Raw genomic sequence first — 15,844 nt, 5'->3', positions numbered from 1 at the left:
ATTTCAGGTTTCACTGCTGTGGAATCCCATCAACTTTCTGACTTTGATTTTGAATGTAAAATATGAGAAGTACCAATAGTAAGCATTATAAACTAATTCTCTGAGAATTCTGTTTGCCCGATTTGTTGACCTTTCCTGAAACCTGTATCATATTCATGTATTAAAATAACTGCATTATATTTCATGACCCTTTTACTACCCATGGAAATTAAGATAGCAAGATATTTATACAGTACTGCTTGCTCTAAACATCTTTTTTTCTGTTTATTCCTTAAGCAAAGCAAAAGTTGGAGGACCGACTGGCAGCTGCTGCCAGGGAAAAGCTTGCCCAGGCGTCTAAGGAATCAAAGGAGAAACAGCTTCAAGCAGAACGTAAAAGGAAAGCAGCTTTATTTTTACAAACCTTAAAAAATCCTCTGCCAGAAGCAGAAGTCGGGAAAGTGGAAGAAAATCCTTTCAACATAGAGGTAAGTTAAACAAGGGTCCATGTCTGTGTTCTGGGCAAAGTGCGGTTGGTAAGAGTGCCTGAGCGTGGACTCCTCTGGCCACTCAGCTCTCGAGCCTGCACGAAGGCTGTGAGCAGACGCCGCTCTCCTGCCACGTGGGATCACGTGCTTTTCCGGGCAGACCTCGGAGATACCATGGTTTCAGGTCCAGACCATAGCAGCGAAGCAAATCACACGCATTTCTTGGTTTCCCAGTGTGTATAAAAGTTATGTTTACATTAATCTGTAGTCTATTAATTGTGCAATAGCATTATGCCTGAAAAATATATAGATACCTCAGTTTAAAAGCCCTTTATCGCTAAAAAATGCCAGCCGTCATCTGAGCCTTCAGCGAGTGGTGATCTTTTTGCAATAGTAACATCACTGATCATAGATCTAATAATGAAAAAGTTTGAAACATTACGAGAATCACCAAAATGTGACACAGAGACATGAAGTAAGCAAATGCTGTTGGGAAGGTGGCCCTGATAGACTTGGTCAACGCAGAGTTGCCACAAACCTTCAATATGTAAAAAACAAACAAACAAACAAAAAAACGCGGTATCTGTGAAGTACAATAAAATGAGGTCTCTCTGTACTGTATAGCTGGGGTGAGTAAGAACCTGATGAAAACTCCCTGAATGCACATGCACACCAACTACTGGGTCCAGGCTAGGAGCCTGTGCTTCGTGGTGAGCCTCCCAGGAGCTGCAGGAGAGCTTCGGCTGTCAGGGCCACATCAGGCCTGGACAGACTCGCCAGAGCACTGATGCTCCTGCCACAGCAGTGGCCCTTGAGCTCAGACTGACGGCCAAGAATCTTGCTCAGGGGTCTGTGTTAATAGCAGCACTTTAATTAAAGTGCTTTAATTAAATTAAAGGGCCTCTGTATACCCACCAGATGAGGATCAGATTGCATATGCTGTTGGGAAAAAACGTGTTGACATAGATGCTGAGAGAATAAGAAAGGCAGAAAACAAAACCATGTGTTGGGTTTGGGACTGTCGTGTGAAATGCAGAATAAAACAAAAAAAAAGTTATTTAAAAAAAAATTTTTTTAATTAAAGTGCTTTTAATTAAAAAGAAAAGTAAGATATGGTTACCATCGTCTTCTCTTAAAGGGGTCAGATCCTCACAACTCTTTCCTAAGCTGTAGAACCAGAGCTTAGCCCCCGGCCCATTTCCTCCCTTCAAATGGCAGTGGGGCGTGGGGTGTTGGACTGCTCAGAACACGGCCTGCCCCGTTTCTCTAGGGGTCCCCAAACGTCTTTCGCAGCTGCCTTTTTCCTGTAACATAGAACGGGCGCTGTGCGTTTTCTACTTTAATTATGTTGACATTTCTTAGCGTCTAAGGCCGTTATTAAAAACTGATTTTTGCTGCATGTAGCCATTGGTTTATTTGTTTCTCCATGGAAAGCAGCATTCTAAGTTCAGATTTTCAGCATTCTGTTGAAGGTCGAATCAGCTTTCTCACCTCAGGAGTCGGTCTGAAATTCAAATCTGGCAGGAGACCTCAAAAATATAGCTGGGTCAGACTGGGGAGCACGAATGCCAGCTTCCGTGAGAGTTTGTGGCCTGTGGGCTGCGCTCTGGCGGTCTGGGTGCTGTTGCGGTCCTCCTGGGCACCCGGCCGCCTGCTGGAACACCGGCCTGGCCGCCTCTGTGCTTCCCTGTGCCGCTTCCAGAGGCAGCCGCTCGGGGAGACCAAAGGCAGGCGGGCCCAGAAGAGCACCTGCAGTCATGCCCTGGCTTTGGGAGCACCTCTGCGCCAGGGCAGGGATGAAAACATGCAGCCACTAAAACCGCCACAGATGGAAAAGCGGGGAGAGGCAGAATACAGAACAGCTCCACGGTTATGGCTGCAGCTGTAAAAACATGCATATAGTGCAGGGAGCGGGGGGCAGGGAGCTTAAGAAGGTGAGGAAGCTGCCACATGGGAGGGGTGTGAGTGGACTACTTTAATTTCCTTTATTGTTTTGATGTCATTTGTGCAGGGAATATAGGGCTTAATTAAAAGGTATCTGCATACATAGATACTGTAACCCATTATGTTACATGGTTACATCTATATTTTCTAATAAAACTGTGGGGTTTTTGTTCGTTTTTGGGTTTTTTTAATATCTATATTGGAGTATAATTGTTTTACAATGATGTGTTAGTTCCTGCTTTATAACAAAGTGAATCAGCTATACACATACATATACATATGTCCCCATATCTCCTCCCTCTTGCGTCTCCCTCCCACCCTCCCTATCCCACCCCTCTAGGTGGTCACAAAGCACCAAGCTGATCTCCCTGTGCTATGCGGCTGCTTCCCACTAGCTATCTATTTTACGTTTGGTCGTGTATATATGTCCATGCCACTCTCTCACTTCGTCCCAGCTTACCCTTCCCCCTCACTGTGTCCTCAGGTCCATTCTCTATGTTTGTGTCTTTATTCCTGTCCTGCCCCTAGGGTCTTCAGAACCCTTTTTTTTTTTTTTAGATTCCATATATATGTGTTAGCATATGGTATTCATTTTTCTCTTTGTGACTTACTTCATTCTGCATGACAGACTCTAGGTCCATCCACCTCACTACAAATAACTCAATTTCGTTTCTTTTTATGGCTGAGTAATATTCCATTGTATATATGTGCCACATCTTCTTTATCCATTTGTCTGTTGGTGGGCATTTAGGTTGTTTCCATGTCCTGGCTGTTGTAAATAGTGCTGCAATGAACATTGGGGTGCATGACTCTGAATTACGGTTTTCTCAGGGTTTATGCCCAGGAGTGGGATTGCTGGGTCGTATGGCAGTTCTATTTTTAGTTTTTTAAGGAACCTCCATACTGTTCTCCATAGTGGCTGTATCAGTTTACATGCCCCCCAACAGTACAAGCGGGTTCCCTTTTCTCCACACCCTCTCCAGCATTTATTGTCCGTAGATTTTTTGATGATGGCTATTCTGACCGGTGTGAGGTGACACCTCATTGTAGTTTTGATTTGCATTTCTCTAATGATTAGTGATGTTGAGCATCCTTTCATGTGTTTGTTGGCAGTCTGTATATCTTCTTCGGAGAAATGTCTATTTAAGTCTTCTGCCCATTTTTGGATTGGGTTGTTTGTTTTTTGGATATTGAGCTGCATGAGCTGCTTGTATATTTTGGAGATTAATCCTTTGTCAGTTGGTTCGTTTGCAAATATTTTCTCCCATTCTGAGGGTTGTCCTTTCATCTTCTTTATGGTCTCCTTTGCTGTGCAAAAAGCTTTTAAGTTTCATTAGGTCCCATTTGTTTATTTTTGGTTTTATTTCCATTACTCTAGGAGGTGGGTCAAAAAGGATCTTGCTGTGATGTATGTCATAGAGTGTTCTGCCTGTGTTTTCCTCTAAGAGTTTTATAGTGTCTGGCATTACATTTAGGTCTTTAATCCATTTTGAGTTTATTTTTGTGTATGGTGTCAGGAAGTGTTCTGATTTCATTCTTTTACATGTAGCTGTCCAGTTCTCCCAGCACCACTTATTGAAGAGACTGTCTCTTCTCCATGGTATATTCTTGCCTCCTTTATCAAAGATAAGGTGACCATATGTGCATGGGTTTATCTCTGGGCTTTCTATCCTGTTCCATTGATCTATATTTCTCTTTTTGTGCCAGTATCATACTGTCTTGATTACTGTAGCTTTGTAGTATAGTCTGAAGTCAGGGAGCCTGATTCCTCCAGCTCCATTTTTCCTTCTCAAGATTGCTTTGGCTATTCGGAGTCTGTGTTTCCATACAAATTGTGAAATTTTGTGTTCTAGTTCTGTGAAAAATGCCATTGGTAGTTTGCTAGCGATTTCATTGAATCTGTAGATTGCTTTGGGTAGTAGAGTCATTTTCACAATGTTGATTCTTCCAATCCAAGAACATGGTATATCTCTCTATCTGCTTGTATCATCTTTAATTTCTTTCATCAGTGTCTTATAGTTTTCTGCATACAGGTCTCTTGTGTCCCTAGGTAGGTTTATTCCTAGTTATTTTATTCTTTTTGTTGCCATGGTAAATGGGAGCGTTTCCTTAATTTCTCTTTCAGATTTTTCATCATTAGTGTATAGGAATGCAAGAGATTTCTGTGCATTAATTTTGTATCCTGCTACTTTACCAAATTCATTGATTAGGTCTAGTGGTTTTCTGGTAGCATCTTTAGGATTCTCTATGTATGGTATCATGTCATCTGCAAACAGTGACAGCTTTACTTCTTCTTTTCCAATTTGGATTCCTTTTATTTCTTTTTCTTCTCTGACTGCTGTGGCTAAAACTTCCAAAACTATGTTGAATAACAGTGGTGAGAGTGGACAACCTTGTCTTGTTCCTGATCTTAGTGGAAATGGTTACAGGTTTTCACCATTGAGAACGATGTTGGCTGTGGGTTCATCATACATGGCCTTTATTATGTTGAGGTAAGTTCCCTCTCTGCCTACTTTCTGGAGAGTTTTTATCATAAATGGGTGTTGAATTTTGCCAAAAGTTTTTTCTGCATCTATTGAGATGATCATATGGTTTTTCTCCTTCAGTTTGTTAATATGGTGTATCACATTGATTGATTTGCATGTATTGAAAAATCCTTGCATTCCTGGGATAAACCCCACTTGATCATGCTGTATGATCCTTTTAATGTGCTGTTGGATTCTGTTTGCTAGTATTTTGTTGAGGATTTTTGCATCTGTGTTCATCAGTGATATTGGCCTGTAGTTTTCTTTTTTTGTGACATCTTTGTCTTGTTTTGGTATCTGGGTAATGGTGGCCTTGTAGAATGAGCTTGAGAGTGTTCTCCCTCTGCCATATTTTGGAAGAGTTTGAGAAGGATAGGTGTTAGCTCTTCTCTAAATGTTTGATAGAATTCGCCTGTGAAGCCATCTGGTCCTGGGCTTTTGTTTGTTGGAAGATTTTTAATTACAGTTTCAATTTCATTGCTTGTAATTGGTCTGTTTATATTTTCTATTTCTTCCTGGTTCAGTCTCAGAAGGTTGTGCTTCTCTAAGAATGTGTCCATTTCTTCCAGGTTGTCCATTTTATTGGCATAGAGTTGTCTGTAGTAATCTCTCATGATCTTTTGTCTTTCTGCAGTGTCAGTTGTTACCTCTCCTTTTTCATTTCTAATTCTATTGATTTGAGTCTTCTCCCTTTTTTTTTTGATGAGTCTGGCTAATGGTTTATCAATTTTGTTTATCTTCTCAAAGAACCAGCTTTTAGTTTTATTGATCTTTGCTATCGTTTCCCTCATTTCTTTTTCATTTATTTCTGATCTGATCTTTATGATTTCCTTCCTTCTGCTAACTTTGGGGGTTTTTTGTTCTTCTTTCTCTAATTGCGGTAGGTGTAAGGTTAGGTTGTTTATTTGAGATGTTTCTTGCTTCTTGAGGTAGGATTGTATTGCTATAAACTTCCCTCTTAGAACTGCTTTTGCTACATCCCATAGGTTTTGGGTTGTCATGTTTTCATTGTCACTTGTTTCTAGGTATTTGTTGATTTCCTCTTTGATTTCTTCAGTGATCTCTTGGTTATTAAGTAGTGCACTGTTTAGCCTCCATGTATTTGTATTTTTTACAGATTTTTTTCTTGTAATTGATATCTAGTCTCATAGCGTTGTGGTCGGAAAAGATATGTGATATGATTTCAATTTTCTTAAATTTACCAAGGCTTGATTTGTGACCTAAGATATGATCTATCCTGGAGAATGTTCCATGAGCACTTGAGAAGAAAATGTATTCTGTTGTTTTTGGATGGAATGTCCTATAAGTATCAATTAAGTCCATCTTGTTTAATGTGTCATTTAAAGTTTGTGTTTCCTTATTTATTTTCATTTTGGATGATCTGTCCATTGGTGAAAGTGGGGTGTGAAAGTCCCCTACTATGATTGTGTTACTGTCGATTTCCCCTTTTATGGCTGTTAGCATTTGCCTTATGTATTGAGGTAGTCCTGTGTTGGGTGCATAAATATTTACGATTATCATATCTTCTTCTTGGATTGATCCCTGGAGCATTATGTAGTGTCCTTCTTTGTCTCTTGTAATAGTCTTTATTTTAAAGTCTATTTTTACTGATATGAGAATTGCTACTCCAGCTTTCTCGTAATTTCCATTTGCATGGAATATCTTTTTCCATCCCCTCACTTTCAGTCTGTATGTGTCCCTAGGTCTGAAGTGGGTCTCTTATAGACAGCATATATACGGGTCTTGTTTTTATATCCATTCAGCCAGTCTGTGTCTTTGGTTGGAGCATTTAATCCATTTAAGGTAATTATCGATATGTATGTTCCTATTACCATTTTCTTAATTGTTTTGGGTTTGTTATTGTAGGTCTTTTTCTTCTCGTGTTTCCTGCAAGGAGAAATTCCTTTAGCATTTGTTGTAAAGCTGGTTTGGTGGTGCTGAATTCTCTTAGCTTTTGCTTGTCTGTAAAGGTTTTAATTTCTCCGTCAAATCTGAATGAGATCCTTGCTGGGTAATCTTGGATGTAGGTTTTTCCCTTCCATCACTTTAAATATGTCCTGCCACTCTCTTCTGGCTTGCAGAGTTTCTGCTGAAAGATCAGCTTTTAACCTTATGGGGATTCCCTTGTGTGTTATTTGTTGCTTTTCCCTTGCTGCTTTCAATATTTTTTCTTTGTATTTAATTTTTGACAGTTTGATTAATATGTGTCTTGGCGTGTTTCTCCTTGGATTTATCTTGTATGGGACTCTCTGTGCTTCCTGGACTTGATTAACTATTTCCTTTCCCATATTAGGGAAGTTTTCAACTATAATCTCTTCAAGTATTTTCTCAGTCCCTTTCCTTTTCTCTTCTTCTTCTGGAACCCCTATAATTCGAATGTTGGTGCGTTTAATGTTGTCCCAGAGGTCTCTGAGACTGTCCTCAGTTCTTTTCATTCTTTTTTCTCTATTCTGCTCTGCAGTAGTTATTTCCACTATTTTATCTTCCAGGTCACTTATCCGTTCTTCTGCCTCAGTTATTCTGCTATTGATCCCTTCTAGAGTATTTTTAATTTCATTTATTGTGTTGTTCATCGTTGCTTGTTTCATCTTTAGTTCTTCTAGGTCCTTGTTAAATGTTTCTTGCATTTTCTCTATTCTATTTCCAAGATTTTGCATCATCTTTACTATCATTATTCTGAATTCTTTTTCAGGGAGACTGCCTATTTCCTCTTCATTTGTTAGGTCTGGTGGGTTTTCATCTTGCTCCTTCATCTGCTGTGTGTTTTTCTGTCTTCTCATTTTGCTTCTCTTACTGTGTTTGGGGGTCTCCTTTTTGCAGGCTGCAGGTTCGTAGTTCCCGTCGTTTTTGGTGTCTGTCCCCAGTGGCTAAAGTTGGTTCAGTGGGTTGTGTAGGCTTCCTGGTGGAGGGTGCCTGTGTTCTGGTGGATGAGGCTGGATCTTGTCTTTCTGGTGGGCAGGTCCACGTCTGGTGGTGTGTTTTGGGGTGTCTTGGACTTATTATGATTTTAGGCAGCCTCTCTGCTGATGGGTGGGGTTGTGTTCCTGTCTTGCTAGTTGTTTGGCATAGGGAGTCCAGCACTGTAGCTTGCTGGTCATTGAGATAAGCTGGGTGTTGGTGTTGAGATGGAGATCTCTGGGAGATTTTCGCCGTTTGATATTACGTGGAGCTCGGAGGTCTCTTTTGGACCCGTGTCCTGAAGTTGGCTCTCCCACCTCAGAGGCACAGCACTGACTCCTGGCTGCAGCACCAAGAGCCTTTCATCCACACGGCTCAGAATAAAAGGGAGAAAAAGTAGAAAGAAAGAAAGAAAGAGAGAAAGAAAGAAAGAAAGAAAGAAAGAAAGAAAGAAAGAAAGAAAGAAAGAAAGAATAAAAGAAAATAAAGTAAGGTCAAATAAAATAAAGTTATTAAAATAAAGAATTATTAAGAAAAAAAATTTTTAAGTAAAAAAAACAAAAACCAAAAAAAAAACGGACGGATAGAACCCTAGGACAAATGGTGAAAGCAAAGGTATACAGACAAAATCTCACACAGAAGCATACACGCGCACACTCACAAAAAGAGGAAAAGGGGAAAAAACTCATAAATCTTGCTCTCAAAGTCCACCTCCTCAATTTGGGATGATTCGTTGTCTATTCAGGTATTCCACAGACGCAGGGTACATCAAGTTGATTGCGGAGCTTTAATCCGCTGCTTCTGAGGCTGCTGGGAGAGATTCCCCTTTGCCTTCTTCGTTCGCACAGCTCCCGGGGCTCAGCTTTGGATTCGGCCCCGCCTCTGCGTGTAGGTCGCCGGAGGACGTCTGTTCTTCGCTCAGACAGGACGGGGTTAAAGGAGCCGCTGATTCGGGGGCTCTGGCTCCCTCAGGCCGCGGGGGAGGGAGGGGCACGGAGGCGGGGCGAGCGTGCGTCGGCGGAGGCCGGCGTGACGTTGCGTCAGCCCGAGGCGCGCCCGTGCGTTCTCCCGGGGATGTTGTCTGTGGAGCCCGGGACCGTGGCGGTGGCGGGCAGCACAGGCTCCCGGGAGGGGAGGTGTGGAGAGTGACCTGCGGTCGCACACGGGCTTCTTGGTGGCGGCAGCAGCAGCCCCAGCGTCCCACGCCCGTCTCTGGGGTCCGCGCTTTCAGGCGCGCCTCGCGCCCGTCTCTGGAGCCTCCTTTCAGCGGCGCTCTGAATCCCCTCTCCTCGCGCACCAGGAAACAAAGAGGGAAGGAAAAGTCTCTTGTCTCTTCGGCAGCTCCAGACTTTTCCCCGGACTCCCTCCCGGCCGGCCGTGGCGCACTAACTCCCTTCAGGCTGTGTTCACGCCGCCAGCGCGCTCTGACTGAAGCCCGAGCCTCAGCTCCCAGCCCCGCCCGCCCCGGCGGGTGAGGAGACAAGCCTCTCGGGCTGGTGAGTGGCGGTCGGCACCGGTCCTCTGTGCGGGAATCTCTCCGCTTTGCCCTCCGTACCCCTGTGGCTGCGGTCTCCTCCGCGGCTCCGAAGCTTTCCCCCTCCGCCACCCGCAGTCTCCGCCCGCGAAGGGGCTCCTGGTGTGTGGAAACCGTTTCTCCTTCACGGCTCCCTCCCACTGGTGCAGGTCCCGGCCCTATCCTTTTGTCTCCGTTTATTCTGTTTTCTTTTGCCCTACCCAGGTACGTGGGGAGTTTCTTGCCTTTTGGGAGGTCTGGGGTCTTCTGCCAGCGTTCAGTAGGTGTTCTGTAGGAGTTGTTCCACGTGTAGCTGTATTTCTGGTGTATCTGTGGGGAGGAAGGTGATCTCCGCGTCTTACTCTTCCCGCCATCTTCCCCGTCTCCGAAGTATCCGTTTTTAATTCATTTTTGATTGCATAAAATATACATGCAGTTTATCATTTTAACGCTTTTTAAGCATACAGTTCAGTGGTATTAAGTACATTCATGTTGTTGTGCAGCCATCCCCACCCACCATCCATCTCCAGAACTTTTCCATCTTCCCAAGCTGAAACTGTCCCCATTAAACACCAGCTCCCCACTCCCCTCTCCAAGCCCCTGGCACCCGTCATCCTATTTATCTAGGTATAGATTTTAAATATTACAATAATAGGACTGTGCCCTATCCATTATTCTGGTATCTCGATTCTTTTCACTTCTGCTAGGGATCTTTCCATATCAATGCCAGAGTAGTGCTTGGTGTGTAATAGACACTTGGTAACTGTTTACAGGATGAGTGACTATCAGTCCTTTCATACATCAGTCCTGAAATCAAGCACCACCTGCATGTGCCATACTTGGTTCACCCCTCCCTGCTGGTGGAAATGCAAGCCGCTCCTGGGGTTTTACTGTTACAGCAGTGCTGCTTTAAGCCTTGTGTACTCACTGAGGTGAGTATATCCACAGGATAAATCCCTGACTATGGAATTGATTTTTAAATTTCAGATTTAAATTTTTTTAAATTTATTTTACTGCTAAATTAGCGCCTAGAACGATTATAGCAGTTTTGGGGGGGGGGGTTTGTTTTCGTTTTGTTTGTCTCTGTGATGTGTGAATGTAACTGTCTTCACGCCCTGCCGTCACTGGCTGTCATCCACCTTAATTCTGTGAGTCTGATAGATGGGAAAAGATGGTATCTGTTTGGTTTAACCTACATATTTTAATTATAGGTGTTAACTGAGTAACTTTTCATGGGTTTTGTGGCCTTTTTATTCCCCTGCTGTGAACCCCTTCCATAGCCTTTACTTTTCTCCTGGCTGGCTGGCTTTTCTCTCCTGTTTTGTGTTAGCTCTGTATCACCAGAGTTACCAACAGTTTCCTTTTTGTCTTTTAATCTGCACCACTGAGAATTTATTTCATTCTAGCATATAGCTAGACACAACACAACCCACTAAATCACACAGCTTTTTGCACTAGTTCAAGGGCCCCTTTATTATACACTCAATCCCAGCTGTACATGCTCTGTTAGTGCATGGTTGTCTGTTCGGTTCCATTGATCTCTTAGGAGAGGTGATTTTTACATACTCAGGTATAACTTTTAATGATGCCTTGGAGTGTGTTTATTGATGTGGACAGATACTAGTATATTCAATTTTTAAGCAGTATATAAAATATTTAAAACACTATTCATAAGTAGTACTTAGAAATCTGTTTATATACCATCCAGTTTTTGGTGTGTGTTTGTGTGTGCTCTTAATTCAAAACAAAGAGAAATCAGAAGTTTTGAATTGAATCCCTGTTGAATCATGCCTTCATTTACGTGGTAACAACAGACTTCAGGACGTTGTTTAGATAACAGTAATTTTTTCAAGTTAATGATCCTGCCAGGTTTACAGGTCCAACAAGAGTTTGAAAAGGAAAGGGGAACAAAAATCAACCCATGTTTGTTGAGCTTCTGTTACAATTCAGGGCGCTTTGGGATGTGAATTAGAAGCCTGTTTCTTATCCCGTGACCAGTCACATTCGTGTGGTTGGCATCTGCCTGTGGACATTTCCACCAGGTCAGCCCTGCGGGGCACAGAGCAGCTCTGAGCAAGAGGGTGAGGGCCCCGGGCCCCCAGGACAGCAGAGGTGGCACAGGGCAGGGTCCGTAGAGTGCTTGGGGACTGGGCAGGGTCTTGGGGAACCGCGGTCATTTGGAGAGGTGACGGGGGTGAGGGCACTCTGGGGCCAAAGACCCACAAGCTACAGAGGCGGGTGAAACCTGCGCAGGCAGCAGTGATTGGCCCAACCCCGCACTGAATGAAGGGTCTGTGGAGGAAGGGGGAGAACCAGCACGGCGGTGGGGACAGGTCTGGGAGAGGCTGAACCGCTGCAGGACGTTTCCACGGAAGAATATGGATACGGCGGCAACAGCAGTCTGAGTGGGCACAGCTGATTAGAGGGCAGGAGAGGGTGCCAGCAGAGTGGAAACGGCGGAGTCATCTGGAAAGAGGCCTCAGCAATCAGATCTGGGCGATTGCCCTGCCTGGGAGGTCGACTCGGGAGACTCCGGCTTGACGTGCGCGGGTAGACATTTGCAAATGCAGTTTTAGAGGATGCGTTTCAAAGTCCGATTTCAAACGTATAAAAAATCTTGAGTCCTTTGCATAATTATCCCGTTTCGTGGTTAATGTAGTGTTACTTCAGAAATAAGATTTTATTTTAAAATGTATGTTAGTCTGCTTTTGAGCAATTTATTTTCCCACAGCAGGAAATAATAGTTGCTGGTTTGTGTGCTAATTTGTTGACAAATACTTCATTGTGATCAAAGACTGATCAGTATTATTTCCCACTGTTACCAAAATAAGGGACACAAGTTTTTAAATACTCTTTTTTTTTTAATTTACTTATTTTTGGCTGCGTTGGGTCTTCGTTGCTGCACACGGGCTTTCTTCTCTAGTTGCGGTGAGCGGGGGCTGCTCTTCATTGTGGTGCGTGGGCTTCTCATTGCGGTGGCTTCTCTTGTTGTGGAACACGGGCTCTAGGCATGTGGGACTCAGTAGCTGTGGCTCAGGGGCTCTAGAGCACAGGCTCAGTAGTTGTGGCCCACCGGCTTAGTTGCTCCACGGCACGTGGGATCTTCCCGGACCAGGGCTCAAACCCATGTCCCCTGCATTAGCAGGCGGATTCCTAACCACTGTGCCACTAGGGAAGCCCTTAAATACTCTTATAAATGACTAATCTTTCTCCAGTTCCTTCCTGATTTTGCCAGTCGTGACTCAGACCAACCTGTGTGTTCTCCTCCCCCATGATGATCTGTGCTTTGATCATTTTTGCTGGAGTATTAACATTCCATCCCCAAAGGGCCACTTTGCTTGTTGGACACTGGTTGCCGCACGGCTCTGTTGCTGTGTCCCCCGCGGGCATCACAGGCACATCCTCACGGGTCGCCCTGTGCAGAGCCTCAGCCAGGCACCCTCAGAAACCAGACAAGGGAGGTGTGGGGCTGCAGGGAGGGTGTTGACTCGGCAGTGACTGGTCTTGGGGTTTTCGTATAATTTATAGTACAAATTAGCAGGGCCATTGACTCCTTCAGGATGTGCACCGTGCAGTATGGCCACCAGCCACACGTGGCAATTTCAGCTTAACTCAATTAAAATTCAGGATTCAGGTCCTTGATCACACTGGCCACATCTCAAGCGCTCAGTAGCCGCACGTGGCTGGTAGCTAACTGCAGTGGCGGGGGAGTGCAGAAACAGAACGTTTCCATCACTGCAGCCAGGTCTAGATTACAGAGCTAGCTGAGTATTTAAACCTCTTTTCCGGTAGTTTGAAAGCCTGGATTGCTGCATCAGTCAGGGCCCTGATTACACATGCTAGAAAACCACCCGACTGCCCCCAAATGACTTCAGCCAGTCCAGTAACTAGTTGGGTTCACTTTCTGAGTTGTGAGGGCGGCACAGCTTGCTTGGGGCTCACGGATTCCTCTGCGGGCTCACGTATGTTGCTTGGGGCTCACGTATGAATTCCTCTGCGGGCTCAGCCTCCCGGGCGGGCTGGGCTCCACAGCTCTGTTCCCTCTGGCCCCTGTCTCAGCGCCTCACTCCGCAGCCCCGCCCCGCTCAGCCTGGCCTTGAATCTGCTGACCTGGGCCAGACTCGGGTCATGTGCTTCTCCCTCAACGTAGCATGGTGGCCGGGGAGCGCAGAATGTTCTGGTCTGTCTTCTGCTTCAGCTGGAGATCTTCATCCAGAATTCACACACCAAGAGGGCAGGAAGGGCCATTGTCCACATCAGCGGTGTTTTTGCAAGTAGGAGAGAGGGTGCCAGGCTGCAGAGAGAGCAGGTGGCCACCGCGCTTTTCTCAACAGCCCGAGTGACGTTTTCCTGAAATAGTCCTGTGGCTCATGTCGTTAATATCCACGAACCACTCCCTCTGTGTTGTTGAGTCCGTGCCCCCTGCGCCAGCTGTGCACCCAGGAACGCCTTGGATGTAGTTGAAGAGGCCAGAACACACTCCTGTCCTGACGTGTCCCAGGTGCTGGCCGCTCCCCGAGACTGGACATAACGGAGGCCCTGCCTCTGAGCAGCCCTGTAGGCCCGGGCAGACCAGGCCCTTCGGCTTGTGTTTGGGTAGAGCTCCTGCATCCAGCCGTCCTGTCTGGCAGTGCGGGCGGCCTGGAAGTCTCTTCAGTCTCACCCTGCGTGAGAGGCGTGACCTGCGCCTGCTTCCCCCTGGTGCGGTCACGAGAGCCGCCGCCCTGCGTGGTGGGATGCGTCATGAGGTTGCTTGGTTTCAGAGGTGGAGCCGTGTTGGGGAGAGCGTACATCTCAGGACCCCGAGACGTGCTGGCACAGACAGCCTGCCCCTGGGGTCACCGTTGTTGGGGGGCTGCCCCGGGGCGTGTGGGATTGGTTATCCTTTCTTTTTTCTTATTCTCAAGTCTAACTACCAGGGTTTTTTTAAATATCCTCTTAGTACTTTTAGGCTGAAGGAAACAGTGAGGTCGTCACAATGCATCATCTTAATTCAGCCCAGCCAAGGCCCCCCACCTCAGTTGCTGATTTTCACTTTAATGGTGAAGGGTAATCAATCATTTTATTGGAATAAATAGACCCCATGACTTAATTACGAGTTATATTTTGAATATATTGATTCACTTATCCCCTCGCCTCAAAATGAAGTACTAAACTATAACCACAGTGGTGAAATGAGTACTCCTAATGACGGGCGTTAGTTAGGATAAAGGCAAAAGAAGCAGTAATAAAGTTCAGAGGTACAAAGTATCAGGTTGGCAATAACGTATAAACAGGAATTCATCCACTGAGCTGCCACTCACCCTCTCCTGTTGCCCTGGCCTGGCCGCCGGCAGTGCCTCGCCCCCCTGGTTCTTACCCTTTGCGGCCGTCCATCACGGGGTGGGTGTGTTTTCCCATCTCTCCCCGTTTAGTGCAGCACGAATCACCACTAATTAGTGCCGTGCTTCTGTTCTCATGTGCAGGAAGGGAGAACCCTGAGGGAGGAAGACAGCCATTCTGTGCTTCTCCTCACTCAACAAGCCACTTAGATAAAGGATGGAAACCATGTCTCAGTTCTCCTAAAATAGACTCTGCTTCCCGGGAGGAAATCTCCGCAGCAGTCCTGACTGCCCTGTGGCTCCTGGGGCCATGACCACTAACTCCCCATTGCTGGAGGCCTCGTGCATGCTGGCATGGAAGTGCTCACGGGCGGCTCTTACCCCTAATTCCGTCTCCTTGTTCATGCAATGTATATTCCTAATTTAGAGTCCACAGTTACTGGGATTTTTTAAATGCACTAAAAGCTGGTTCTTCCAGCCGAGCAGCAACAGCGTTCTCTACTAGGCAGCACGGCTGGCGGCACAGCCAGCATTTCCCTTCTGCCAGCCTTTAAAGTTAGAAAGCTCACTACATTTTATTTATTTTAGTCTTAACATATCATTTTGTATATATGTTTATGGAGTGCCAGAGTGGGAGTTAGGTGTTCTTAGAAGTAAAGGTTCATTTCTACATGTTAGAATTGTTTAACAGCAACCAACTATTTTTAAATGTAACCCAAAAAAGTATTACTGCACTAAAAGAATTTGAAGTGAGAAAGACCTTTTTGATAGGAAGAACTGTCTCACGATGACATGGGTTCCCTGGAGACAGTTTAGGCAGAGCCTTAAAAGTGAACTGGGCAGCGCTGACATGGAGGAGACGAGCGAAGCCCAACCAGGAGCGGCAGGCGGCCCGTGCGCCCCCCCTTCTGCGGTGGCCCTGGCTACAAAGAGCAAAGTGCTTGGGAACAGGGCGTACAGTTCTTGAGCAGCTCTCGGCACTGCTGCCGCTCAGCTCACAAGGAAGGGAAGGTGTGCGAGAGGGTGTTGTGCGTGTAAACGGTAGGCAGGCGGAGCAATGCCCTCGGGTCGCAGCCCCGACCCCTAACCAGGGTGGCACCCTCGTCCGCCGCAGGAGCACCGCCGCGGATCCTCTCAGAGCCAGGGCAAGAAGCGCAACTTCAGAAGAACCATTTG

At 45.5% G+C, this 15,844-nt stretch overlaps 1 protein-coding gene across 4 annotated transcripts in view; it reads left to right on the top strand.

The window, feature by feature from the left end:
• The window catches only part of SFSWAP (splicing factor SWAP), an 84,630-nt gene that overhangs the window by 46,288 nt on the left and 22,498 nt on the right, over positions 1–15,844 (top strand). For all 4 annotated transcript variants that reach the window (XM_081253148.1, XM_081253147.1, XM_081253150.1 and 1 more), the window contains one exon: positions 277–467. In XM_081253148.1, the coding sequence (XP_081109274.1) occupies positions 277–467 (191 nt within the window). The remainder of the gene's footprint in view (positions 1–276; positions 468–15,844) is intronic.

This window comes from Mesoplodon bidens, assembly GCF_964165515.1.
Source record: "Mesoplodon bidens genome assembly, chromosome: 13".
Classification (NCBI taxonomy): domain Eukaryota; kingdom Metazoa; phylum Chordata; class Mammalia; order Artiodactyla; family Ziphiidae; genus Mesoplodon; species Mesoplodon bidens.
This window is presented reverse-complemented; position numbering and strand designations above follow the sequence as displayed.